Source organism: Ahaetulla prasina, chromosome 15, assembly GCF_028640845.1.
Source record: "Ahaetulla prasina isolate Xishuangbanna chromosome 15, ASM2864084v1, whole genome shotgun sequence".
Lineage (NCBI taxonomy): Eukaryota > Metazoa > Chordata > Lepidosauria > Squamata > Colubridae > Ahaetulla > Ahaetulla prasina.
In genome coordinates, this window is record NC_080553.1 from 14,022,161 (window position 1) to 14,034,870 (window position 12,710).

At 46.5% G+C, this 12,710-nt stretch overlaps 1 protein-coding gene across 8 annotated transcripts in view; it reads right to left on the bottom strand.

Annotated features, from left to right (window-relative positions):
* Positions 1 to 12,710, bottom strand: part of TAOK3 (TAO kinase 3) — a 128,902-nt gene that overhangs the window by 74,727 nt on the left and 41,465 nt on the right. For 5 of the 8 annotated variants that reach the window (XM_058158064.1, XM_058158059.1, XM_058158066.1 and 2 more), the window contains exons 3-7: positions 10,058 to 10,166; positions 8,345 to 8,554; positions 5,918 to 5,989; positions 3,846 to 3,947; positions 1,639 to 1,684 (exon numbers count right to left, since the gene is read on the bottom strand). In XM_058158064.1, the coding sequence (XP_058014047.1) occupies positions 1,639 to 1,684; positions 3,846 to 3,947; positions 5,918 to 5,989; positions 8,345 to 8,464 (340 nt within the window). In that variant the 5' untranslated portion in view covers positions 8,465 to 8,554; positions 10,058 to 10,166. The remainder of the gene's footprint in view (positions 1 to 1,638; positions 1,685 to 3,845; positions 3,948 to 5,917; positions 5,990 to 8,344; positions 8,555 to 10,057; positions 10,167 to 12,710) is intronic. The other 3 variants (XM_058158060.1, XM_058158062.1, XM_058158061.1) reach the window with 3 other exon arrangements.

Genomic DNA, 12,710 nt, shown 5'->3' on the forward strand with positions numbered 1-12,710 from the left:
TATTCTATTCTATTCTATTCTATTCTATTCTATTCTATTCTATTCTATTCCATCCCATCCCATCCCATTCTGTTCTCTCCCCCTCCTCCTTGTATTCTATTCCATTCCATTCCTTCTTTCCCTATTCTACTCTATTCCATTCCATTCCATTCCATTCCATTCCATTCCATTCCTATTCTATTCTATTCCTGTTGTATTCCATTCTATTCTCCTTCATTCTATTCTATTCTATTCTATCCTATTCTATTCTAAAATAATCAAATGAAATAAAATAAAATATATACACACGTACGTGCATACAGACCCAAATCCACATAGTCTTGGGTTATTTATAAAAATAATAAAGGCAGGAAATAATATAATAAAATTAAATTAAAATTAAAATTAAATAAAAACACGTATAGACACACGGTTTAGATCTGTAACCAACCAGCACTTAAAATGTAAAATGATTTTCTTTTTAGTTTTTCTCCTGACCAAAGAGCCCACCCTCTCCACATCTCATTCTTCTGGTTAACTACCCCGGGAATAAGAGCGTGGGAAACGACCACGGAGAATTTGTCCTAGTGCCACCAAAGAAAAAAAAAAGACAGGCCCTTATTTTCAGCTTTTTAAATAAAGATATCGTGCAAGGAAACGATCTCGGACGAGAGTGGTCTCTTGGCCAAATCGGTCGGCTTCGGTTGCCAACGACGGAAAATAAAAAACACAGCCGGGCCCAGGAGCATTGAAATTGGAAACGGACGGTTAGAAAAAGACTTGGAAATATGCTCTGGACCTACCCTGCTCTCTCTCTCATCGTTCTGAGCCATCATCCAACCCGAAGCAGGAAAAGATGGAAACCAGACCCCCCCCGCACGCCATTACCGTACTTTTCGGAGTGTAAGGCGCATCTTTCCCCCCCCCCCTAAAAGAGGGTGGAAATGTCGGTGCATTTTATACACCGAATACAGCCATTTTTGGCCTCCTGAAACCCCGCCCCGTGCATTCACGGGCCCGTTTTTTGCAAAAATGTGATGCGTGGGGGGTTTGGGAGGCCTGCAGAGTTCTCCTGGGGGGCTGGGGAGGGCAAAAAATGCGACACATGAGGGGTGGGGACTGGGAAGCCAAAAACAGGCCCGTTTGTCACAAAACCCCCCCATGCATCATGTTTTTGCCCTCCCCAGCACCCAGGAGCACTCTGCAGGCCTCCCAAACCTGCGCATCCCGTTTTTGCAAAAAACGGGCCTGTTTTTGGCAAAAACTGGACACGCAGGGGTTTGGGAAGCCTGCAGAGTGGTCCTGGGGGCCGGGGAGGGCAAAAACCGGACACATGAAGGCCAAAAATGTGGGGTTTTTTTCTCCTTGTTTTCCTCTTCAAAATCTTGGTGCGTCTTATACTCCGGTGCCTCTTGCAGTCTGAAAAATACGGTAATTCAGATGTAAGCTGCCTGCCTGGGAATTTCTAAGCTACATAGTCAGCTGAATGGAGGTTCAGTGCGTAGGACAGAAACCGCCCAACGCCTAAAGAGGGGAAAAAGATTTGGCGGTCGCTGTAAGGAACTGTGATGGGCCTAGGAAATGGTGCCGTGGAATGTAATTCCCTACATACCTGAGCCATATGGCCTAAAAGAGGCAGCAGGTGATCAGAAAGCTTACCTTCCAACAGGTCTGAAGCGGATCCCAGGCAGTATTCCATCACTAGCTGTGAAGAAAAGGTGGAAAGAAATGGAAGGGTTGGAGTCCTTGGTGCTCTCTGAACTTGGTGGTTTTCTTGCAGACGTTTCATGACCCAACTAGGTAACCTAATCAATGCTAGAAGGGAGTGGAGTTCGTGAGGAGGAGGTGGAGGAGAAGGAGGAGGAGGAGAAAGAGGAGGAGGAGGAGGAGAAAGAGGAGGAGAAGGAGGAGAAAGAGGAGGAGAAGGAGGAGAGGAGGAGGAGGTGGAGGAGGAGGAGGAGGACGACCCTGGTGCTCTCTGAGCTGGGTTGTTTTCTAGCAGACATTTCATTACCCAACTAGGTAACATCATCGATGCTAGGAAGAGGTGAGGAAGAGGTGGAGGAGGAGGAAGAGGAGGAGGAGGTGGAGGAGGAGAAAGAGGAGGAGAAGGAGAAGAAGGAGGAGAGGAGGTGGTGGTGGAGGAGGAGGAGGACGCCCCTGGTGCTCTGAGAGCTTGGTGGGTTTCTTGCAGATGTTTCATGACCCAGCTAGGTAACACCATCAATGCTAGAAGGGAGTGGACTTTGTGAGGAGGAGGTGGAGGAGGAGGAAGAGGAGGAGAAGGAGGAGAGGAGGAGGAGGAGGAGAAGAAGAAGGAGGAGAGGAGGAAGAGGAAGAGGATTGTGGGGTCCTTGATGTTCTCAGAGCTTCCTCCTCCTCCTCCTCCTTTCCTTCCTTCTCCAGCACCTCTTCCTCATCCTCCTTCTCTCCTCTACCACCTCTTCCTTCCTCTTCCTCCCAACTAGGTAACATCATCAATGCTAGAAGGGAGTGGGGTTTGTGGAGAGGAGGAGGAGGAGGACTGTGAACCTGCCTCAAACTACACTTCCCAGCATCCTTTGCGAATCGTCATGTTCTTTAAGTCCCCGCCATGACCATAAGCTTGTGAGGCAACGTATGGAAAGTGGTGGATGCTCCGTCACTGGAGGCTTTCAAGGAGAGGCTGGGCAGCCATTGGTCTGAAACCACAGAGACTCTCCTGCTCGATGAGGGGGATGGGCGAGATGACCTTCAGGTGCCCTTCCCACTCTTGTTATTATTCTAGTCTATTCTGCGGTGTGATGCAATGTGAAGGCACAGCCCTTGACATATCATTAGGTGTTGTGCCTCGCTCGCCCCCCTCTCCGCAGCCGGGCCCCTCTCATCTCCTGTTATCTCAGCCAGGGACTGATAGTGCAGACGAACGGCCTGGCATGCCTCCAGCCCCCAGTCCTGGCACCATGCCCGGACAGACCGAGCAAATAAACCCCTCCCCCACAGCATGGGAACATGAGGAGCCTGAAGCCAGTCACGAGCTGGAATTGCCGGCAGCTGGAGGATGGACGGATCCCCGCTTCCAGAGAATGGAGAGGCGACGTCAGCAAAAGGAAGGGAGGGGCAGGCCTGGATAAGTGCTGAGTCATGGAGCCACACCCCATGGCCTATATAAAGGATCTGCTTTCTGGCATTCTCTGAGTTAGGCAAAGTCTAACTTGGATTGCTGAAGTCACATCCTGGTCTCCTGCCTGCCCTGAGAACTCTGACAGAACTTTGGCAAAGCTGCAGAGGCTTTGTGGCCACGCTTGATACGGACTTCCCCGACCTGACCGTCAGAGGAGGAGTGGGACACGACATTAGGGCTGCAGCTTAAAACAACGACGTCAGAGCAGGAATCGTATCTCCATTCTGGTAATGTTTTTTTTTTCTTCCTCCAAAGAACGAAAGATCTATCCCAGGGGTCTGCAACCTTAAATACTCAAAGAGCCATTTGGACTCGTTTCCCACGGAAAAGAAAACACCGGGAGCCACACAAAACCCTTCACGTTGCCTGACTATTTCTTGAGCGGCCACAAAACTAGGAGATGTAGTTGAATTAAATGTTCTGTTTTCTTCAGAAACTTTTCTTTTCTCGGATTTATCCATGGTGGACTGCCAGGGGTTGGAAAAAAAACCTCAATAAATCCCGTGCCGGCGAGTGTCGCACATCGGCGGCTGTGACGCGTATTTTGAGCGACAGGGAGCCGCAGAAAAGGGGCGAAAGGGCCACATGAGGCTCCAGAGCCACGGGGTTGCCGACCCCTGATCTAGCCTCATGCTTCAATTCCTCCTAAGGAACCATCCTTGCTCAAAACATCTCAAAACCGTCTCGCCAAGATGCAACTCACCCAGGCGGTATGTTCTTTCAAATAGCAGCCTTTATATTCTATGGTGTTGGGGTGCTTCAGCTGTTGCAGAAACCGGACCTCTTTGATGATATCCTGCCATTTCTGAAGGAGAAGGGGGGAAAAAAGGAAATAAAGTTTAACATCCAGAGTCGCTTGATCGAGAAAATTCCAAAGATGAACCATGTTGTGGTTCGCAAGCAGCCTGCGGAGCTGGCAACGGAGTCGGAGAGCGATAAGGCTGAGGAAGAACATGGGCCAGTCCTGGAGGCTGGGGAAGGCCTGGATGAGGGGTCTGCATCGGAGGCACAGGTGGGGCCAGGGCCATCGGGGAGCGATGCGCGGACTACGGAGCCTCCAGAGGCTGCCAGTAGTGAGGCAGAGGAACAGAAGGAGCCTGTTCCTAATGCACCCATGAGAAGAGCTGCCAGAAGGCAAAGGCAGCTCAAGCAAAAAGGACAAGTCGGGAGTAGGGCCAAGAGATGACTGGCCCCTCCCATAAGGCTTAAAAGACCAGCAACGGCGTTTGGGCTCTTTGCCGGAAAACAATATTGATAGCTTCGTCTTCTTGCATTTATTTTTGTATCGGTGTCTTCTGAACTTTTGCCAAGAAAGGCCTTTGGCAGTTTGCCTAATTGGACCAAGGTTAGTGATAGGACTGAGGAATTTGTGTTGGGAGGAATTTGCTTTAATTTAGATGAACTATGCTGGGAATGAAGTAATTCTCAGCTGTTCGAATAAAGTTTGTTTGTTTTTTCGCTGACTGAGTTTCCTACTATCTACTTGGGCCTGGGTCCCAACAAACCAACTGAAAAAAGGTGCAGGTCAAAGGGCTTGGCTTTCTGCATTTTTTTGTTCATGATGAGTTTTATGACAAGGAATGGCTTGGAAGTGACATCGCTTCCTGGGCTTTCAGATACGAAAGATTAGGAGGGAATGTTAATTATTCCTTATCTCTTTAAGATAGAAAGACCAAAGGGCAATTAGTCAAGGCTACGAGTTTGCCCAGGGAGATCAGAATAAAATCCTTTGAACACAATGCTTTGCGGCTGGGATGAAAAGAGAAAATAAAACGGAAGTCACCTCTAGGTGAGAAAGGTGACACACAAAATCTAGAAAGGAATAAAATAAAATAAAAAGACACACATTCTGCCTTGAGTGCAATGACTCCTTAACATGGGACTACAACTGAGCGCTTAGCAGGGGTGAAATCCAGCAGGTTCTGACAGATTCTGGAGAACCGGTAGCGGAAATTTCGAGTAGTTCAGAGAACCGGCAAATACCACCTCTGGCTGGTCCCCAGAGTGGGGTGGGAATGGAGATTTTGCAGTATCCTTCCCCCAGGAGTGGGGAGGGAATGGAGATTTTGCAATATCCTTCCCCCTGGAGTGGGGAGGGAATGGGGATTCTGCAGTATCCTTCCCCCAGGAGTGGGGAGAGAATGGAGATTTTGCAGTGTCCTTCCCCCAGAAGTGGGGAGGGAATGGGATTTTGCAGTATCCTTCCCCTGAAGTGGGGAGGGAATGGAGATTTTGCAGTACCATTCCCCTGCCATGCCCACCAAGCCACGCCCACCTAGAAGCCAACAGGAACATCCGTGGCAAATTTCAAGTTTTTAGGTTTTACGGTTCTGGAGATTTCGCGATGATGCGTGAGTGGTATTTCGCACAGATAGATAGATAGAGAGAGAGAGAGAGAGATAAAAAGAAAGAAAGAAAGAAAGAAAGAAAGAAAGATATAGAGATAAATAGAAAGAAAGAAAGAAAGATAGATAAATATAGATAGATATAGATAGATAAGATAGATAGATAGAGACAGATAAATAGAAAGAAAAGATAGATAGATAGAAAGATAAGATAGATAGAGAGATAGAAATAGAGAGATAGATAGATATAGATGATAGATAGATAGATAGATAGATAGATAGATAGATAGATAGATAGATAGATAGATAGATAGATAGATAGATAATGTATTTTAATGACTTCTTTTTTCGACAGCAGCAGCAAATAATAATATGCATCTTTAGAGCATTGGCGCGTTGCTCCAGGTCAAGATATCAAAACTCTTCTTACCTCGTTTGTTTGTTTTCCGCTGTAAGACATTTTCTTGATTGCCACCACTTCGTTGGTGCGGGCGTTGGTGGCCTGGAAATGGAAGCAGAAGGGAGGAGGAGAGAAATGAAATTTAATAAAAGATTCTCGCTTGTTCCAAAGGTGCTTTTTTGTTTTTGTTTTTTTTCCAGGAGACAACTGGACTTTCTTGGTTTGTTTGTTTTTTTTCCTTGAAGACGTTTCGCTTCTCAACCGGGAAGCTTTTTCAGCTCTGACCGGATGACGGTGGGGAATGGAAGGATTTATCTTCCTCGCAAACAGCTGGTCCTTTTAAGAGCCGTGATGGCGAACCTATGGCATGCGTGGCCAAAGTGGCACGCGAAGCCATGTCGCCTGGCACACGTGGCGTTGCCCGTTCCTCTTCTGGGTTTCTGGCGTGCATGCGACAATCAGCTGGACTTTGTGCATGTGGCAGTGCCGGAACTGGAAGAGCTGGTCTTCCATTTTCCAGTGTGCGCGCCGGCCAGCTGATTGGCGTGTGCGTATACACAGCAGTAACCAGAAGACTAGCTGGCCGGCGCGTACCTTACCTGGTGTGCGCATCCTGTCGAGCCCAGCTCCGGTTCGACACATGACGTTACAAGGATACGGATCATGGGAGCAGCCCCTAATCAAAGATCCAAAGGGATGACATATCGGGGACCTGTTGGAGGGCTGTTCTGTCCCGCCTCGCCTCCGACCGAGCGATGGCTTAATTAGCCGGCACTATCAGTTCTGGCAGCAAACTAGCGAGCGTCTGCCAAGTGACTCTGTTATCTCTCTTGATGAGTCAACCAGGAACAAACAGTACTTCAGCTCTAGTTAAGCAGTTGATTTGCTTGCTACGAAGAGGTATAGCAGCCCTTGCTGCTTTTATATCCTGTGGGGTGTGGCTCCATGACTCAGCACTTCCTAGGCCTGCCCCATCCCTGCTTCTGTTGTTCCCACCTCTCCTGCCTATGAAACCTAGGGTCCAGCCAGGCCTGATTGCCATCAGCCAAGTCTGGAGGCCTGGCCTGGGGGCGGAAAGAGTCAGGGGACGGAGGCCACCTGGCCTTCCTCTGGCTCCTGGAGCTGAGCCAGGAAAGCCAGTGCTCCCGAGGTAAGTCCAGACGGCCCTTCCCCCTCACTTTCCAAGTCGCTTTCTGGCAGGAGGGCCGGCTCGGGGGGCGCAGACACAACAAGACTGGTGTTTTTCTCCACCCTGGCAATTTGAAGAGAGGCGGACTTCAATTCCCAAAATCCTGAAGCCCACACTTCTTCATGCTGCCAAGGTTGTGAAACACTGTCCTATACCAATATTGCTGAATTGCTTTGGAGAGCAGAGATATGGATCACAAATAAATGCTTGTGAGGTGAAGGAGAGACAGAGGGAGAGAGGGAGGGGCCTCTGTGGCTCAGACTGCTAAGACAGTCTGTTATTAACAGCAGCTGTTTGCAATTACTGCAGGTTCTAGTCCCACCAGGCCCAAGGTTGACTCAGCCTTCCATCCTTTACAAGGTAGGTAAAATGAGGACCCAGATTGTTGGGGGCAATAAGTTGACTTTGTATATAAATATACAAATAGGATGAAGACTATTGCTAACATAGTGTAAGCCGCCCTGAGTCTTCGGAGAAGGGCGGGATATAAATGCAAATAAAAAAAAAAGGAGGGACAGGAGGAGAGAGAGACAGAAAGGAAGATATGGAGAGGGAGAGAGGAGGGAGAGGGGAAGAGACAGAGGGGGAAAGGAAGGAGAGATGGAGAGGAAGAGAGGAAAAGAGGGAGTGAAGGAGAGAGGGAGAAAGGAAGAGAGAGGGGAGATGTGGAGGGAGAGAAAGAGGACGAGGGAGAAAGAGGGAAGAAGAGAGGAAGAGGGAGGGAGGGAGTAGTGGAGGCAGAGAGAGGCAGGAGGGAGAAGAAGGGAGAGAGGAAGAAAGGGAGAGGGATGGAGGGAGAGGAAGGGAGAGAGGAAGGGGAGGAAGAGGAAGGGGAGGAGAGGAAGGAAGAGAGGAAGATGGGGAGAGGGAGGGAGAGAGGGAACGGGGAAGGCAGAGAGAGGAAGAGAGAGAGATGGGGAGGGAGAGGAAGAGGAAGAGGGAGAAAGAGGGAAGAAGAGAGGAAGAGAGAGAAGGAGCAGTGGAGGCAGAGGGGGAGGGAGAGGAAGGGAGACAGGAAGATGGGGAGAGGGAGGGAGAGAGAGACGAAGGGAGAGAGGGAGCGGTGAAGGCAGGGAGAGAGAGGGGGAGGGAGAGGAAAGGAGAGAGGAAGATGGGGAGAAGGAGGGAGAGGGGGAGGGAGAGACGGAGCGGTGAAGGCAGGGAGAGGGAGGGAGAGAGAGACAAAGGAGAGAGGAAGACGGGGAGAGGGAGGGATGGAGGGAGAGAAAGGGAGAGCAAGGGAGAACGGAAAGCACACCGCTACTTACGAAATAAACCGCTCCAAAACTTCCATGCCCGATTTCATGTAAACCCACGAACAGCTCCTGAGGATCATCTTTGTAGAAAAGGTCGGTGATATCCGGATCCTTGGGTGCCCCTTTACGCATGTTGGGACAGAATCAGGACCTCGCCCACACTTCAAAATCCAAGGCGGTTTCTTCCTTCATTGACGGTGCGATTTTCAAGGGCTTCAGAGCCTTCCAGGGTGAAAAGAAGAAAAAAAACAACAACCCCCAAAGCAGTTAACTGAAGTTTTTTCTCTCTCTCGGCACGTTGAGATTATATCTGCTAAATATAACTTAGCCCTGGCGACTGGAATGGCGTTCGGCCAGTAAACACTCAGCTCCATTCAGTTGCCCAGATTCCACCCCACAAGGGATTATGGGGTCATTCAAAGACGACGATAGTGACCGTGCAAAGTTATGACGGCACGGGGGGAAAAAGGGATTTATGACCGTTTTTCACATTTATGACCGTTGCAGCATCCCCTTCGTGACGGGATAAAAATCGGCAAACTGACTCCTATTTACGACGGGTTGCATCATCCTCGGGGTCACGTGATCCCCTTTTATGACCTTCTGACAAAGCAAAGTCAAGGCGGAAGCCAGCTTCACTTAACAACCATGTGACCGACTTAACAAACTGCAGTGATTCACTTAACAACCGTGGCAAGAGAAGTTGAAAAATGGAACCGAATTCCCTTAGCAAATTTCTCCCTTAGCGACATAAATGTTGGGCTTATAAATGTTTTTATGTCGCTATCTCCCCTAAAAGGTGACTCCGGGCGGCTTATAAAAGAAGTAAAAATATGTCTATTAAGGATTATACCCAAAACTTATAATTGAGATATTTGATTGTGAATGTAGTAACAGCGGTTAGAATTGTGTTTGCTAAAAACTGGCAAAATGAGAAAATACCAACGCAAGATGAAGTTATTAAGAAAATAACGGGATGTGCTGAAATGAGTAAATTGACATTTGAAATTAGAGAACAGGAAGATAAACAATATTATAAGATATGGGATTTGTTTTATCAACGGTTAGATAAAAAAATATCTTAATGAAGTTTGATAGAGGTTTTTATAATGTAAGAACTGTCGAAATGCACATTGATTCAAGATGATGAAACGAATGATGCAATACAATTAATATAAAATTTAGAACATTTTATACAAAATGAGGGAAGAAATACTTAAGAGTTAAATAAATGATTCATTGACCAAAATACTTGGGCATATAAATGTAAAATTAGATAAATCAGACGTTATGAATATGGTGAAATTGCACAAAAGATTTGCAACCAACCAACCGACACACTGTCTGTATTTGTACTGAAGATGTTTTTATGTATGTTTGTCTAAAAAAAAAAAATTCACACAAAAAATAAATAAATAAAAGAAGTAAAAAATAATAACAATTAAAATATCATTAAAATGATATTTTTAAATGTTGTTTTAACATGTATTTATATTATATTTTATGTTTTATAAGGCTGTAAACCGCCCTGAGTCCTTTGGGAGATAGGGCGGTATAAAAGTTTGAATAATAATAATAATAATAATAATAATAATAATAATAATAATAAAACACATTAATGGACAGTCAGTTAGAAAAAAAGCCACGGAAGGTTGTTTTTAATCTATGATTACGGTTCCGAGACTCTTTATATGCCCCGAAATGGGAAGATTCTGAAATACTTACAATGGAAGAATGGTTGTTGAAGATGTCAAAATTAGCAGGGATGACAAAAATTGACTTGATTACAGAAAGATCAACAACTTCATTTATCAGGGCCTGGAAACAACTTTTGCTTAAAAAAAAAGAGAGGGAGAGAGAGGGAGGGGGAGAGAGAGAGAGAGCGAGAGAGAGAGAGAGGGAGAGAAATGAACTTGTAATTTTTGGGTTTGAGGATTAGAAAGGGTAGAATATCTCAACTCTTCTCTATCAATAAAATTTTAAAGCCTGGTTATTCAGTCAGAATTGACAAAAGTCCATTGAGAGTTACCAGCAATAACATCTAGATTTTAACCTTAATCAAATAAGCTAACTTTGTATTCCTTTCTTTTTCTTTTAAGATGAAAGGTTATTGGATGGGATCGTTCCCCAATTAAATATAATAGGTTCATTCCTCACTCGCATTCAAACCCCTTAAAAAAGACCCATTTTTTTACGTGACATTTTTTTTTTGGGTCTCCTTTCAAATAGTTCAATAGACAGGTAGTCCTCGACTTACGACCACAATTGAGCCCCAAATTTCCGTGGGTCTAAGCGAGACAGTTAAGTGAGTTTTGCCCCATTTTACGACCTTTCTTGCCACAGTTGTTAAGTGAACCGTTGCAGTTGTTAAGTTAGTCACACGGTTGTTGAGTGAATCCAGCTTCCCCGTTGACTTTGCTTGTCAAAAGGTGTTGTGGCCCGCCAGCGGTCAGCAGAGCTGGCAGCCGATTCGGACAGTGAGGAGGTTGGGAGAGGAACATGAGCCAGTCCTGAAGTCTGGGGAAGGCTCTGATGAGGGCTCTGCGTCGGAGGCAGAGAGGGGGCCAGGGCCGTATGCCAATTATCAGCTGCCTTTGGAGTCAGACATCAGTGAGGCAGACGAACAGCTGGAGCCTGTTCCCAGTGTGCGCATGCGCAAAGTTGCCAGACGAAGGGATCGGCTAAAGAACAAGGGTCGACTCAGGAGTAAGGCCATGGGCGGTCAATGAATGGCCCCTCCCAGAGAGAATAAAAGAACAACAAGAGGCGGTTTTGCCGGGACAAGGAGTCTGCTTCATGCTCTTGGGAAGCCTAGGTCAGAACAGAAGGTCGCAAAAGGGGATGACACAGCAATTGTCATAAATACGAGTCAGTGGCCAAATGTCCCAATTTTGATTGCGTGACCGTGGGGGCATTGCAACGGTCCTAAGTGGTGAAAAACGGTCCTAAGTCACTTCGTTTTCAGTGGCTTTGTAGCTTTGAACAGTCAGTAACCGAACTGTTGTTTAAGTCCATATATTGTTTTTTTTTATCTCGTTAAACATTACCTCAGCAAAATTATATTTTTAAGAAGAAAAAAACCCTCAAATGACCTACACACATCTGTGCTTCGCCTGGGGACACAAAGTACAAGATGCAGAGATTTTGAAGGCCCAAATTTTTTAAAAAATGAAATGACATCACCCGTCCCAATGGGAGTGACTCATTTCGACAGATGATATGCATTTGAATGGGAGAAATCGGGGGGGGGGGGAACGGGACAAAAAAATCAGGATATTTTGGAAAACACGACGGAGGAAACGCTTCCATACAAAAAGAGAAAATGGCTGCTAAGACCGACAATTCATGGCATCAGCCAAATTTGTCCCTTTCCGATTCTGACGTAGTTTTCGCTATTGTCCATTTTCCTTCCTGCTACCCAGAGAACATCTGCAATTATTTCCCCCCCTCCCATCGGTTTAAATTGATGGAATGTCAGGCCCGAGCTAGAGACGAGAGATGGTGAGAGCCCATCGAGTTCAATCCTTTTATCTTCTTAAAACATAGGAAGAACGGTTGGAGGAACCGGGCACGGCTAGTCTAGTGAAGAGAAGGACCAGGGGAGACAGGATAGGAATCTTCCAATATTTGAGGGGCTGCCACAGAGAGGAGGGGGTTCAAGCTATTTTCCAAAGCCCCCAAAGGCCAGACAAGGAATAACGGATGGAAACTGAACAAGGAGAGATTCAACCTGGAAATAAAGAGGAATTTCCTGACAGTGAGAACAATCAACCGATGGAACAGAAGTTGCCTTCAGAAGTTGTGGGAGCTTCATCACTGGAGGCTTTCAAGAAGAGACTGGACTGCCATCTGTCAGAAATGGTGTAGGATCTCCTGCTTGGGCAGGGGGTTGGATTAGATGACCTACAAGGTCCCTTCCAGTTGTGTTAGAATCTATCTAAGACGATAAAAGGCCTGGAGGCTAAAACATATGATGAATGGGTGCAGGAACTGGGCATGGATAATCTAAGTGAAGAGAAGGACCAAGGGGGACATGATAGCATCTTCCAATATTTGAGGGGCTGCCACAGAGAGGAGGAAGGGGGTCAAGCTATTTTCCAAAGCACCCAAAGGCCAGACAAGGAATAATGGATGGAAACTGACCAAGGAGAGATTCAACCTGGAAATAAGGAGAAATTTCCTGACAGTGAGAACAATCAACCCGTGGAACAGAAGTTGCCTTTGGAGGTTGTGGGAGCTTCATCACTGGAGGCTTTCAAGAAGAGACAGGACTACCATCTGTCAGAAATGGTGTAGGATCTCCTGCTTGGGCGAGGAGGTTGGACTAGATTTATTTATTTATTTATTTATTTATTCAAATTTTTATACCGCCCTATCT